The sequence below is a fragment of the Lactuca virosa genome, chromosome 3 (assembly GCF_052849685.1).
Source record: "Lactuca virosa cultivar CGN04683 chromosome 3, Lactuca_virosa_CGN04683_v6, whole genome shotgun sequence".
NCBI classification, from domain to species: Eukaryota; Viridiplantae; Streptophyta; class Magnoliopsida; order Asterales; family Asteraceae; genus Lactuca; species Lactuca virosa.
The window spans coordinates 428362939-428377215 of record NC_136428.1 but is presented as its reverse complement, the minus strand read 5'-3'; the positions used below and the strand labels follow the sequence as shown (position 1 = coordinate 428377215).

General features: G+C 34.4%; 1 protein-coding gene across 1 annotated transcript; it reads left to right on the top strand.

The window, feature by feature from the left end:
- Nucleotides 1-3106: 3106 nt before the first annotated feature.
- On the top strand, nt 3107-4911 carry LOC145167856 (Reticulon family protein). Its single transcript, XM_079087116.1, has 5 exons — nt 3107-3490; nt 3699-3879; nt 3944-4085; nt 4181-4250; nt 4572-4911. The coding sequence occupies exons 1-5, from the start codon at nt 3244-3246 to the stop codon at nt 4739-4741; spliced, it is 810 nt and encodes a 269-aa protein (XP_078943242.1). The 5' UTR covers nt 3107-3243; the 3' UTR covers nt 4742-4911.
- The last annotated feature ends 9366 nt before the right edge of the window (nt 4912-14277 follow it).

The window sequence follows — 14277 nt, the reverse complement described above, 5'->3', positions numbered from 1 at the left end:
GTCTTAAATAATTAGGGTTTGAGCTAAACCCATTAAGAAAGGCTATTAACGGGTAAAGTTGGAAACTTTACCCTTAAAAGGACATTTCAGTGTGTAGAAGAAGTGTGGAGTCCAGATCTGAAGGATATGAGCTTAGTCTTTTAAGATGGCTCAACAGACTGAAGAACTCGTCGAGTCCATAGAGGAACTCGACGAGTTGGGTCGAAGAATCCCGAGTCTGTAAGGGTGAAAACTCGACGAGTTCAAGGAAGGACTCGACGAGTTATAGTGAAATGTCCCGATCCTTTTATGGTAAGGAACTCGATGAGTTGGGTTACGTTTTCAGGGTTTATGATCGATGAAACTCGACGAGTTGATGGACCAACTCGACGAATTGAGTCAACCAAGATGTTGACCTTGATTAGGATATTGACTTTGACTTGATCTTGACCAAAGTTGACCCTTAAAGGGGTTATGAGTACGAAAAGGGTAATTAAAGGAAATGCTTATGTGTAGGAGTTTGAGAGTGGTGGATTTCAGAGCAGGAGCCTTTGCAGCTATTTCCCAGTTATCGAGGTGAGTTGCCTTCCAGTAGAAGTGGGTCTAAGGCACCAATGTCGGCCCACTAGTAGGTGATTATAGATAAGATGATTGTCTTTGTGATAATTATCTGGTATGCTACTATATGTTATGCCTTATGTGCTAGTATGTTATGACATTATGTGCTACTAGTAGGAGGGATGAAATAGTCCCCAGTTACCGGTTGAAAGAGACCGAAGGGGTAGACAGTACCCATACATTCCTAGCGGTATGCTTATGATATGTTATTATGTGGCAGTGGTAGGGTGAAATAGTCCCCGTAACCGGTTGAGATAAACCGGAGGGGTAGGTCGGACACCCCGGTATGTCTGACAGGGGTAGGTTGGGCACCCCGGTATGCCTAACATGGGTAGGTTGAGCACCCCGGTATGCTCAGCAGGGTAGGTCGGGCACCCAGATTATGCTTGGCAGTATGTTTATTATATGGTATGTGGTATGATGGGGGAACTCACCAAGCTTCATGCTTACGGTTTACAGTTTTGGTTTAAGGTACCTCTTCTTCGAAGGGAAAGGAGTCGACATGACTGCAACACATCACATACATGATTTTTCCGCACTATGATGTTCTTGGGATTTGTACTCTGACATTATTATCTTATGACATGTTTTTGAGACATATGACTCATGTGTTTTTATGAAATGAGATAACTCGATGATGTTTTCAATAATCTATTTTATGAATTATTAAATTAAAAATGAAATTTTTGGTATTGGATTTTGGGATGTTACAAGAACCCTCCTGTGTGGGACGGTTTTGAGGCTTCTCTTGGAGCCTTCTGGAAGCCTTCATATGGATAATCAATGAACTAGATAATTACCTTATTTAAAATAATATTATTTTATGTTCAAATTAGGGTTTCTAGGTGTTTCCTAATTAGGTATAAATACAGTCCTATACTAGGAATTTCCGGTCAAACCTTTCTAAGAGACCATAGCCGAAAATTTGATACCTCTCCCCTCTCTCCTAAATCTTCTAGGGTTCTTGTGTTGTGGGTGTGGACCATTAGAGGCTTGCACATAATTGAAACTAGTTTTCAAGAGACTATTGGATTGACCTAGTTGGATCAAATGGTTTGTTTACAATAACAAATAAGAGGTATGTAATTATCCTTGTGAATTTTGATTTCTATTAGGGTTAGAGTTTTGTTGTTCAATAGTAAGTTGTTTCAATAGAGTTATGACATAGATCAAATTAGGTTGCATGTACTCTTAAGAGTTTATAAGGTATTTTCCGCATTATTACATGTTAAACCCAACATATATATATATATATATATATATATATATATATATATATATATTAAAAATAAACATAATAATAAAGAAAATAATTATATAGATATTTAGTGATTAAGAATAAAACTAATTAATATAATAATATAGATATTAAATATTTAAAAATTAAAAAGAAATGATTGATTAGACTTTTTAAAAAAACAAAATAATAAAAATCCCTTTTAAAAATTCATTTTAGGGTTTTTTTAGTACCACCCTTATATATTCATATACCAATTAAAACATAACGTGGCAGGAAAATGTTGTTGCACCCTTATATATTCATATACCAATTAAAACATAACGTGGCAGGAAAATGTTGTTGCCGACTATGAAGATTCATGGTGGACCCCTAGTGATGCATCAAAGTCCATTAAAAGCTGCTTATCAAATATCAACCGTCCATAGAGAAGACCAAAATTTGAATGATCTTCCACAATTTCCATCACCGGTCCAGATCAAGACACGTTGTGAATGCACTTTGGTCGTCATAGGCTCATAAAGTACGTGAACCCACCGTCCTTCCTATGGTCTTAGGTTTATGTTTTCCCATTGACACCAAAGCCACATACCCAAATATTTTCTATATAAAATGACGATTAATTCAAAGAATAATATTATATTTTAATACATTTTTAAAAGAGACGTCAATTTTAAAAACAAACATATCAACTTACTAAAAATGCAAAATTAGAACATAACTTCATGGTTAGCATCTAACTGGACAAATAAATATTTTCTGTGCTTTTTTTTAAAACGAACCAATATATTAACTATTGCTTGAAATTAACTCAATAAAATAATAATATTTATTTAAAATATAAATCAACCGATATAAATGTCAATACTTATTTTCTATTAAAAAAAATAGAATAAGATCACGACGACGACATACATTTTTGTTTATTTGAGACCAAAGTTCAACAAAACCATATATACAATTTTCAAAATATTAATTGGGTTTAATTGCCGTTTTAAAAAAATGGATTTAATTTTAAAGATTTTTAATTCATTATAAAAATAAAAATAAAAATATAAGGTCTTTTAGGAAGAAAAAAATGATTTACAGAAAAAAAAACACAATTATAAGAAAAACACAATTATAATATTAATTTACCAAAAAAGAAAAAAGTAAATACTTGACGGCAAGTAACGGCGTTACATATTTTTCAAATATTTATGATTTGTATCCGAGCCTCAGCCTCGGGTACTCTGTTCTCGAAGTTCGTACACGTATATAATCCCTCACGCATCCACCTGTTACCAAATTGGGCAAAATCATCTCCATAGCTATATTCACTGTGTGTAGTTACTGTGTGTAACATTTGTTGCTGCTGAAAAATCAATCGATTCAACAGTTAGGTTTCTTAATTAGAGGTTTTGAGCGATATGGCGGAGTACGGAGACGAAATCGAGCAGAAAGGTGAGTCGTTTATGGATAAGATTACAGAGAAGATTCAGCGAGACGATTCTTCGTCGTCGGATTCTGATTCGGAGAAGAAGAAGAAGAAGCACGATGATGAGTTGAAGAAGAAGCATCATGATGTTCCGTCGCCGACTTCTTCGATGAAGTCGAAGATCTACCGATTGTTTGGTAGGGAGAAACCGGTTCACAAGGTTTTCGGTGGTGGAAAACGTAAGTAGAAATAGTTAGTAACTAATTAAGTTTTTGCTTTCATAAGTCGCCTTGATTTCATGATTTTCTGTCGATTGTTGCTATGTTAAGAGGAAATTATCGGTTTCTACTTCTGTTTTGATAGACTTACATATTAATTTCAAACACAAAACTTAGTTACTGCTTACTCTATTCTCATAATTTATTGTTTTGTGATGATTTTATGCAGCTGCTGATGTGTTCTTATGGAGGAACAAGAAAATTTCAGCCAGTGTACTTGGTGGAGCAACTGCGGTGTGGGTGTTCTTTGAATTGCTGGAGTACCATCTGCTTACTTTGGTTTGCCATTTTTTGATCCTTGCATTTGCAGTTCTTTTCCTGTGGTCCAATGCTTCTAAGTTCATCAACAAGTAAGATTTTTATTGATTAGATTATCATGTTTTGAGGGTCATTTACTGACTGATTTAGCTACAGATCTCCTCCACGTATCCCTGAAGTTCGGATTCCTGAAGACAAGTTTCTTCAGATTGCTGCTGGATTAAGGAATGAACTGAATCAGGGTCTTGATACGCTTAGGAACATTGCATCTGGAAGGGATTTAAAGAAGTTTCTTGGTGTATGTTGTTTGATTTCATCTTCATGCCTTTAGTTTTACTCCCTCTTCCCCCTTCCTATGCTAACTTGATTGTTAATTTCATACTGTTGGGACAGGTTGTTGCTGGACTCTGGGTTCTCTCCATTGTTGGGAGTTGGTGCAATTTCTTGACATTGTTCTATATAAGTAATGCCCATATCTCTTCTTTATCAATCACATGCTTAGATTCTCATAACCATGTCAATTACATCTTTTCCCACCAAATCTTCATCTAAATGAACAAATTGAATTCAAGATTGAAGCAGATTAATCAGCCAGTGACTTGCAAACATGTCTTTATATACGGGTGTTTCTTTTTGACTGAAGTTCCAACTTTTTACAAAATTTTTACCTCATTTTGTTTTTTCGGATGCTACAATAAACAAATGAATGGAATTACTCAAGTACATTGCTATATTTTGTTGAGTATATTTTAAAAAATCATTTGAATTTTGTTTGGGGAAACAGTATTTGTGCTTCTACACACGATTCCCGTTGTATACGAGAAGTACGAGGATCAAATCGATGCGTTTGCGGAAAAAGCAATGATTGAGATTAAGAAACAATACAAAGTGTTTGATGCAAAGGTTGTGAGTAGAATCCCAAGAGGGCCATTGAAAGACAAGAAAAGAGCTTGAGATTTAGGGTTCTTGGTTGTTTGTTGTTGTATGTGATTTGCGCTTTTATTTTGGTTTGTGTGTTTGTTGTGATGGTTTAGTGAGAGTTTGTTTGTACATGTACCAAGTTAACTCATGTTTGTGTTGATCAAAAGATTCTAATGTGCATGTGGGACCATTTTAACTTGTTATTAGTTTTCACAAAGTATGTTGTTATTCTTGACTTAATGTGAATGTTGATATTTTTAGAGCAATATGCATAAAAGTCATTATTTTTGGATCTTTTTTGCGGTTTAGATCTAACCATTATTTTATTTTGGTTGATGGAAGCCATCCCTTTGTTAAAGTTTGCATGCCTTTTTTATTATCTATATGATATGATATCTGATGTCATATGTGCATCTTTCTTCTTGAAATAACTTCTTATTTGTTAGTTTATCATATTATAATACACATCATATTAGTTATTTGATAGGAAGCATATATGGACTATGGTGCCATCACTATGCTATGTAAGTTAATGAGAAGTTATATTAGCTTTAGGGTCATAATTGTCGTAGTAGATTTAAAAAGAAAACAGACGGTTTTAATTGATCGAAATAAATATAGTGGCTAAACTTTCTAAAAAAGTTGACATAAATATCTAAATAATTTATCTTTCTTTAAAAGACAATAAATATGAAAAAGCCATTGTATTTTACTTTCATTTTAGGGTTTAACCATTATATTATCCCGGTCAATGCAAGTCATCCATTTTTGAAAGAAACAATTCCACTAAGACCATTATTGACCTTATATTTTCTGTTTAACAGTGTTAAAACTAGCATGATTTTTCATTAACCTATATGACATCAAGAACTTTCTAAAAAAACATCCGACTTTTTGAAATGGCTTCCTATTTACCTACATGATATGTGGATAACAAGTTAAACCAAACAATTTGAAGTCATTTCAGAGTAAGGTGATATTTCATAAAATACATATAATGATATAATATGGTATAAGTAAATACCAAATCATTGAAAATAAAGGTTACAATAGTCATAATAGAAATTATTTTCATATAATTATCAAACCACAACTCAAAAAATGTCAAAGTGATAGTTTTTTTTTTATGTATATTAAATGGATATTAAAAAGAAGTGATAATGTCTCAGTAGAAAAAGAAACATAAATCCATAATTACCGGGACCCTGTTTTGGCCCCGTAGTCCGACCAAACGCTGGTATGCCGTCACAGTTTCACTCACGCGGCTCACTTTTAGTTTCTTCTGTTTGGCAATGTTCTCAAATTAACATATTCTAAAGTTTAAAAAAAAAACTACTCAAACTACTAAAATTAACATATATATATATATATATATATATATATATATATATATATATATATATACATTTAACCTTAAATGCTGAATTTTAAGAGGTACAAACCTTATGCAATTTATACAATGAATTTATGCCATAAAATATTAGGTCAACAAAACAGGTCATTCAACTGCCGATTCAATGCTCAACTCCAATTGAATCGGTCAAAGGCCCGACTTCCCCTTTATCTTCGTCACCACCGTTCAACACCACTATCTCCATCTCGCGTAGAGAATGGAGTGTTTATTAATGCCAAACTAAATCAGGCGTGATTGTATGTTTTGAGTTTCAAGGTTTCATTCAAATTTTTTGAAATCTGCTTCCACGCTTTCCCTCCCTCACTTCTATTCATCAAAACCTAGATTTCACACCTCCCACCACCACTACAACCACCATAGGAACACTAAGGTGGTGTTTGTTTTTTGTCTGCAGATCTGCGTGGCCTCTTCTGTCTGCGCCACGCAGACCACGTGCAGACATTAGCTTTCGCAAACTGTTTGTTTTTTTGAAGACTGCAGACCTAAAAATGTCTGCGCGCCCTCTTCTTGACGCAGATGTGGACCAGAGTCTTCTAACATCTTCAGACATTTTCTAGCCTAAAAAAACACATATATCTATATTTTTTTAAAGTTTTTTTTTTAATTTATATTTTTTTCCAAGTTTATTAACGATAAACAATTTGAAAAAAAAATTACAAAACTTAAAAAAAGAAAAAAAAACGTTCGACGATACAAACATGATATTTTTGACAAATTTATAAATAAAGATTTATTACAATAATAGTCGTTGAAGTTGTTTATATAAATATGAAAAAAAATCATAATATATTCTTATATTTTTTTGCTAAATTTTTCTAAAACATTATTTAATACACTATCGTCAATTTCTCGAGAAAATATTTATGCTACGTTTTTAATGGATTTAACTGAAAAAATCGAGGTTTATTTCCATCCATTTATGTATCAATTTCTTTGATCCTTAATTATAATGTTTAGTTATAACTTTGCAACCAAAGTTATTGGTTTTTATCAAATATATACCTTAATTCATACCATTTTTATTTTTATTTTTTATACAATAATGCATAAAAGTTGATATAGATTTGTTAATTATTTATAAAAAAGTCATAAAAATATTAAAAAAACACTTTGAAGTTTAAAAAAAATCAATTTATTTAGATTTCCGTTTAGTTTAGTAGCCCGCAGATGTTAAAAAAACAAAAAGTCTTCTTTTTTCAGACTGCAGACGTTTGGTCCACATCTTCTACTGCAGAGGTCTACAGATGTGGTCCGCAGACTGCAGACATTTTGCATCAGAAAAAACAAACAACACCTAAATATCGATTATCTGTCTACGCCCCAACCATCTGGTATTTCTCCGCTTCCACATATGTATCAGTGGTCTAATCCGGACACATATGGATAACGAGTCACCATTTCCATCTGACCATCGCCTTCAACTATCACCACTATTCACCATCGTCGCCTTTTCCGCTTTCACCACGCCTCCCTCTATTTCTTCTTCTATATATATGTAAGTAACTTATCAACCACACACCATTTATTTGACGTTTTATTTCTCTACTGTAGAAAAGGGAAAGACACAAACGCTATCGTCACTGCTGTAGAATACATATCTCGCGATTATATATCTTACCCAGTCGATCTACACAAGTAAGTTATACATCTATTTTTTTTGTTTTTATTTTTCTTCCTTAATGAAGACAGCGCAAGTTTAGGGTTTTTATGTTTTTCTCATTTCGTTCATGTTTATTGAATGTATATCATGTTTCTCCAAGGGATTTCGACATTTCTAAGATTAAAATCGAACATTGGATTGACGTTTCTAACATTCAAATCGAACAGGTTCACATTTCAATCTTCCTTAATCCACAGACTCTGAACGAGAAAAAGATAAAAAAAAATAATAATAAAAGGCTTATTTTCATTTGTGTAGAATCACAGACAGAGGAAAGAAAAGGAACTTATATCATTTTTTCTTTTTGTTTCTTCTTCTTTGTAACAAATGTTTTCTTAATTTTCTCAGATGAAGCAGTGAATAATCTTTCGTTGAAGATGAAGGTTGGTTTGTACATAAATTTTTAAAATCTTTTTTGAGAAATGCATATATAGATCGAAGTTTTGAGCTGCTTCTTAGTTCAGATGTTTTAACTTTTTGGATGGTTTTTGAAAGCTTTTCCAGATATAAATCCAAATCAAAGTTTTGATGTGATTAGTAGTTTTGAAGATACAGAGCACAATGTATTGTCTCTGTTTGTATTTATGTGTTTACCTGTGTCTGTAAATACGATTGTAGCTTTATGTTTTTGTAACAATGTCCAATGTGACTTTTTAAGACTATCTAATCTGATGGTAGATTAAGCCATATACCCCTTTTTCTGATAAGATACTAAAATTTTCTAGATTTACATAATTTGTTAGTTGTATGCCAAGCTGTGTCTAAACCAGGACTGAGAGAGTGAATATAAACAAAGGTTTCATTTATGTTGTCATATATGCACCATCACTCTGTATTTCTTATTATCATTAAAGTATCGGGCATAAGGATTTGTTTGCTAACTCGAGGTGATAGCAAGGTGGTAGAGTTGGGGCAGGGGAAGAGTAATACTTGCATATAAAGGTCTTCATTACCTGCTAGCAATGAGTTCTTATCCTCAAGGGAGAAGTATTTGATACTCAAATGGTGATGGTGAACGAGCTCAAGAGTTGTATGTGAGTTTTCTCCACAGATTAATGAATTGGGTGTTGTTTCTGTGAAGATGAAAAAGATACATAACTGTTGACACCTCATCCGATTATAGGTTTATTACTTGTAATAATATGATGGTTCTGTTGGTTCATATTCACTTTCTACATCTTTTACTTATTAGTCATTTTTGTCATTGTATATGGTCCATATTAGATGTGGGCTTTTGAAGCCTAAAGCAATGAAAGGTGTGGTTTAATACTTTAATGTGTCTCTCTGTGTACCACATGGTTCTTCTATAAACTTCTTAAAACCTTTTCATTTGAATTATACTTGTTTAATAGTTTCCATAAAATTTCAAAATATTTTGTCTAACCAGGGAAAGTTGATATTTGAAATGTATTTGTAGAGACAGTGGAAGGGGAGTCAAAGGAAGGAGAAGGGGTTTTACTAGATTTGGTTTAAAAGATACTTGAGGTACGTAAATATATGGTTATTATTGTATTTTATACTTGTCAACTCAAGTTGTTTGTATATGGCCTTTATTTGGTTAACAAAAGAAGCCTAATAGATTTTAATACAGGGGTAGTATCCAGAAACCATATCCTCACTAACACCATATTCCCCTTTTTATCTCTCCTTAAAACCCTAAATGAATTTCAAAGACCATCGAGGTCTGTGTTTTCATCTTTCTAAATTTGTGTGTTTTAACTGTATGGTTGGGTGCTTTTGTCGGTGGGTTATTCGAATTGGATCTGATTACCAACCATACAATTGATTTTGTTCCTCGTTTATTTAATTTGTTGCATATTTGGATTGTGACTTGCTTATTTCCCTCTTTTTTTGTTCTTGGATTATCATTCTAGAAGATATATTAAAGCTTTCTGTTGGTATGCATATAAAATCTATAGATATTGTTTCCAACAGCAGATTTTGGCCAACTTCTGTTACATTGAAGAAAGTCCAGTCTGATGGGTTATTGATACTATTTTGTCAATTGATTTTTTGGTTAAATCAGAAAAAAAGCAATGTGGTTTCATAGATTTTTCTAATATAAGTTAATGCTTTTTTCTTTTGCAACAAAATGGTGCAACTTTCAGATGTCTACTTCTTTAACTCTTGATAGCAACGAACTTTGATTTTGTTGACATGTTTTTTATGTTGATCTAAAACTTGGAAGTGTAAATTTATGTCTTCTTGCAAAATGAAATTTAAAAGAATATAATGCTTTTATTAATCGAGAAGTTAGAAAAGCATGTCACTTATTTTGTTTATTGATTATGGCTTTAAAGTCATCATCTATAGTCTTCCATGCTATGGATTTCGATGGCAACAAATTAACATATGAGTACATTCTATTGAATTCAATAGGTATGCAAATTCTCTTTTAAAAGTCTCACTTTTAAAAGTCTGGAATTTTCTCTATTTTTTTATGATATTCACTCTATTTTTTTCCTGGTCGGATTGAAGACAAATCTATGGGAATAGACATGTGAAGCTTTGAAGTCAAAATTATTGAAGATAAAATTAAAAAGTACAACATTAGTGAGTCTTTCATGGAGTCTGGTTCATATGAAACCACAAATCTGATGAATATCTGTTGTTTTATACATTGTTGTATTTCTATTGGCCCAAAATTTGCTTTCTGTATGTGTGTGTGTTAACATGATGTTGTTTGTGTAATAGTACTAACAACTTGCTTCAGGACCATTTGGACTATTGTGATGCATGGGGGAAATATTTGAGAAGTCTAAAGGCAACTTTTGGGCAAGTTTGAAGTCAAAGTATATTTCTATTCGTGTCTATAAAGGTTATAGTGTGAGAAAGTAACATAAAAAGGAAATTTACGAGTGGCAAAATAAGTTATTTATTATTTTATGAAGGAAGTTTAACATCTTATTTCACTTTCATTTGTGAAAGTTTAGATCTTGCTACTGATGTGTAATTAGTTACGTGAGATGGATGTTATAAGCAAATTATTGTAATTTTTACCTGTATATAGTTACTATGATGAAAAGTAAGATTTTGTGATGTCTAAATAAAAAGAAATATGACAATTTAACAATAAATAAAATTTTGTTATTTTTTCAGTAAGACAATACTTCCAAACATAATATATTCAAGATTTATTATAATATTTAAAAACTATAAATATGACGATTTATTTTTATCAACAATTTAAATATAAATTTATCATAATATAATCTACACTCAAACAATGTATTTTGGTTTTGAAATCTATTATGTACTAACAATATAATATAAATTTTGGTTAGAAAACCTATGATATTCGAGACCAAATAGATTTGTCGTACGTACGTGAATTTTTAAATGAAATTTTGGTTAGAAAACATACGAAAAACAACTGTCAAAGAATATAAGATTTGTCATATGTACATGATTATTTATTTATTTTGTTATTATATATACAATTTATTCAAAAATTATTATATTTTAATAAATAAATATTTGAAATTTTGAAATTTTTTGAAAAAATTTGAAAATTTGAAAAAAATTGAAAATTCTGGCCGCCTAGGACCGACTACCACCCAGCGCCGACTCCACCTAACTCAACCGACTAGAATTAATCGTAGACAGTAAGAGGCCGTCTAGCGCCTAGGAGCCGCCTGAACAATCGGTTACATTAGATTAGTTTTTAGATATTAAGCTACATGCAATTACAATTAATTTACTTACCATAATTCTTTTAAGCAACAATTGTTGTTTTAGTTATTAAGCTACATGCAATTACAATTAATCAGTTACGTTAGATTAGCTTTTAGACCTCACGGCAAGGTCCAGCCGTTGGATATCCTGCTGGGGAAGTGGGAGGATATTACGATGGACTTCATTACGAAGCTTCCCAGGACCGCGCGAGGAGTGGATTCGATTTGGGTCATCATTGATCGATTGACCAAGAGCGCCCATTTTATTCCGATCCAGGAGAGTATTTCGCCCGAAAAGTTGGCTGACATCTATATCAGGGAGGTGGTGGCGCGGCACGGGGTGCCAGTTTCGATGATTTACGACAGGGATGTGCGGTTCACTTCCAGATTTTGGAAGAAGTTTCATGACGAGCTGGGTACTCGTCTGCATTTTAGCACCACCTTTCACCCGCAGACGGATGGATAGAGCGAGCGGACCATCCAGACACTAGAGGGTATGCTGCGGGCGTGTGTTTTAGATTTCGGAGGTAGCTGGGATATCTACCTTCCATTGGCAGAGTTCTCTTATAATAATAGCTATCATGCGAGCATCGACCGTCCTCCTTTCGAGATGTTGTATGGGAGGAAGTGCAGGACCCTGATATGCTGGGGTGAGGTTGGTCAGAGGGTCATGGGGAGTACCGATGTAGTGCTCAAGACTATGGAGAGGATCCAGCAGGTTCGAAGCAGGCTTTAGACTGCTCAGAGTCGGCAGAAAAGTTATGCCGACAAGCATCAATCGGACCTGGAATTCCAGGTCGGGGATATGGTGCTCCTGAAGGTGTCGCCTTGGAAGGGCGTCATTCGATTCAGGAAGCGGGGCAAGCTGGGCCCCAGGTATATTGGACCCTTCAGGGTTATAGCTTGAGTGGGCAAGGTGGCATATAGGCTGGATCTGCCAGCCGAACTCAGTCAGATTCATAGTACATTTCATGTCTCCCAGTTGCGGAAATGCCTGTTAGACGATTCGGTGGTGGTGCCTTTGGAGGATATTCAGGTTGATGACATCCTGAACTACATCGAGCGGCCAGTGGCAATCCTTGACAGGAAGTCAAGGGATCTGAGGAACAAGAGAGTGGAGCTGGTAAAGGTGCAGTGGTAGCACCGAAAGGGCTCAGAATGGACCTGGGAGCCGGAGGACGAAATGAGGGAGCATTACCCCGAGCTTTTTCAGGATCGAGCAGCAGACTTCGAGGACGAAGTCTAAGATAAGTGGGGGAGATTTGTAACACCCGATTCCTGGTATGTCTTTAATTCAAGAATTTTATGTATTTTCTCTGGGACTCGACGAGTTGGTGGCCCAACTCATCGAGTAGAGACGCGATTCGCGGAAGTTTAAGTGACCTACTCGACGAGTCGAAGACTGACTCGGCGAGTAGGTGCTGTTTGAGTGAAACCCTAAATTTGAGGGTTTGCACCCTATTTAAACGTCTTATTGCAGCCTCCATCGTCCCTTATGCTCCCAGAACACCTCATATCGAAACCCTAGCCGCTTTGAGTGATCTAAGGCCATTTTTGGTGCTTTTGGGTGGTTTGTGAAGCTTGAAAGGAAGGAAAAAGCTTGGGAATCCGAGTTGGGGCTTGTAGATCCAGAGATCTTACTCCATCTTCAGCTCAATCAAGGTAAATGCCCCCTGTTTTGCTCTTCCATTTGGTTGTTCATCTTTAGGGCTTAGATTTTGGGTGCATTTAGGGCTTTCTAAGCCATTTTCGGATTTTGTGAGGTGATTCATGGAGTTCTACTTTCATATCTGAGTCATTGGAGGGGTCTCATGGCATAAAGGTGCCAACTCTATGGCCATGAGAGCCCCATGCTCATTGTAGAGCACCTTTTATGGATTTTTGAACCAAAAACCCCATGCATGTGCACCAAGTTTGAAAATTTACGTATAAAATGGACATTAGGAGGCCAGATCTATGGTTTTGACGTGATAAGACCTATTTAAATCAACTGTATAGTAAGGGTCAAGCAGGAACTCGACGAGTTGTTCTTGGAACTCGGCTATTCGGTGTGTAATGACCACTAAATCCTTTCTGTGGATGGACCAGTGGTTCTGGAAGGAAGTCCCTGTCACACCCCGATCCTTGTCGGAATCGATCGAGGCGTGATATATTGTTCAAAGTCTCATGACAACTATGTTATAATATGATTAGATTCAATTAAGTACTAAGTATGCAAACAAGATCCACAACATACAAATACAAATCCAAATATGAACAACATTTATTAAATCAAATTTAAATAGTCTTGTGGATTTCTAAGGCACAACCTATTTTTCATCAACTTCATTCTTCAAATCTGCATCATGGGTAAAAACAGGTCAACTACGAGAGTTGGTGAGTAATCTAATTTTAGTAAAGAAAATTGTGAAGTTGAAACCTTTATAATTGGAAATTTGTTTTCTTTTGAAGTCGGCAAACAATTGTATTTGAGATAACGGTTTATAAATCAAAAATTGATTAACAAATGATAACAACAACAATAAGTCTCACCCTATATATACATATGTATATATATATAAATATATATAGGATGGAGCATCTAATCATCATACACACTCAACCACGTGTGATCAATCACCTTAGCGTCCCAAGGCGGGGTGGTCAACCCAATAGCGCTATTATTGTCCATAACGTACCTCAAGAATACGGGCATAGTCATGGAGATTAGACTAAAAATGATAATGCACTACAAGTACATGTAGCGTAAACGAACAATAGTTATACAATTAATGACTCACGTATAAATGTCCCAACAATGTCTCAATTGTGATAAAACAAT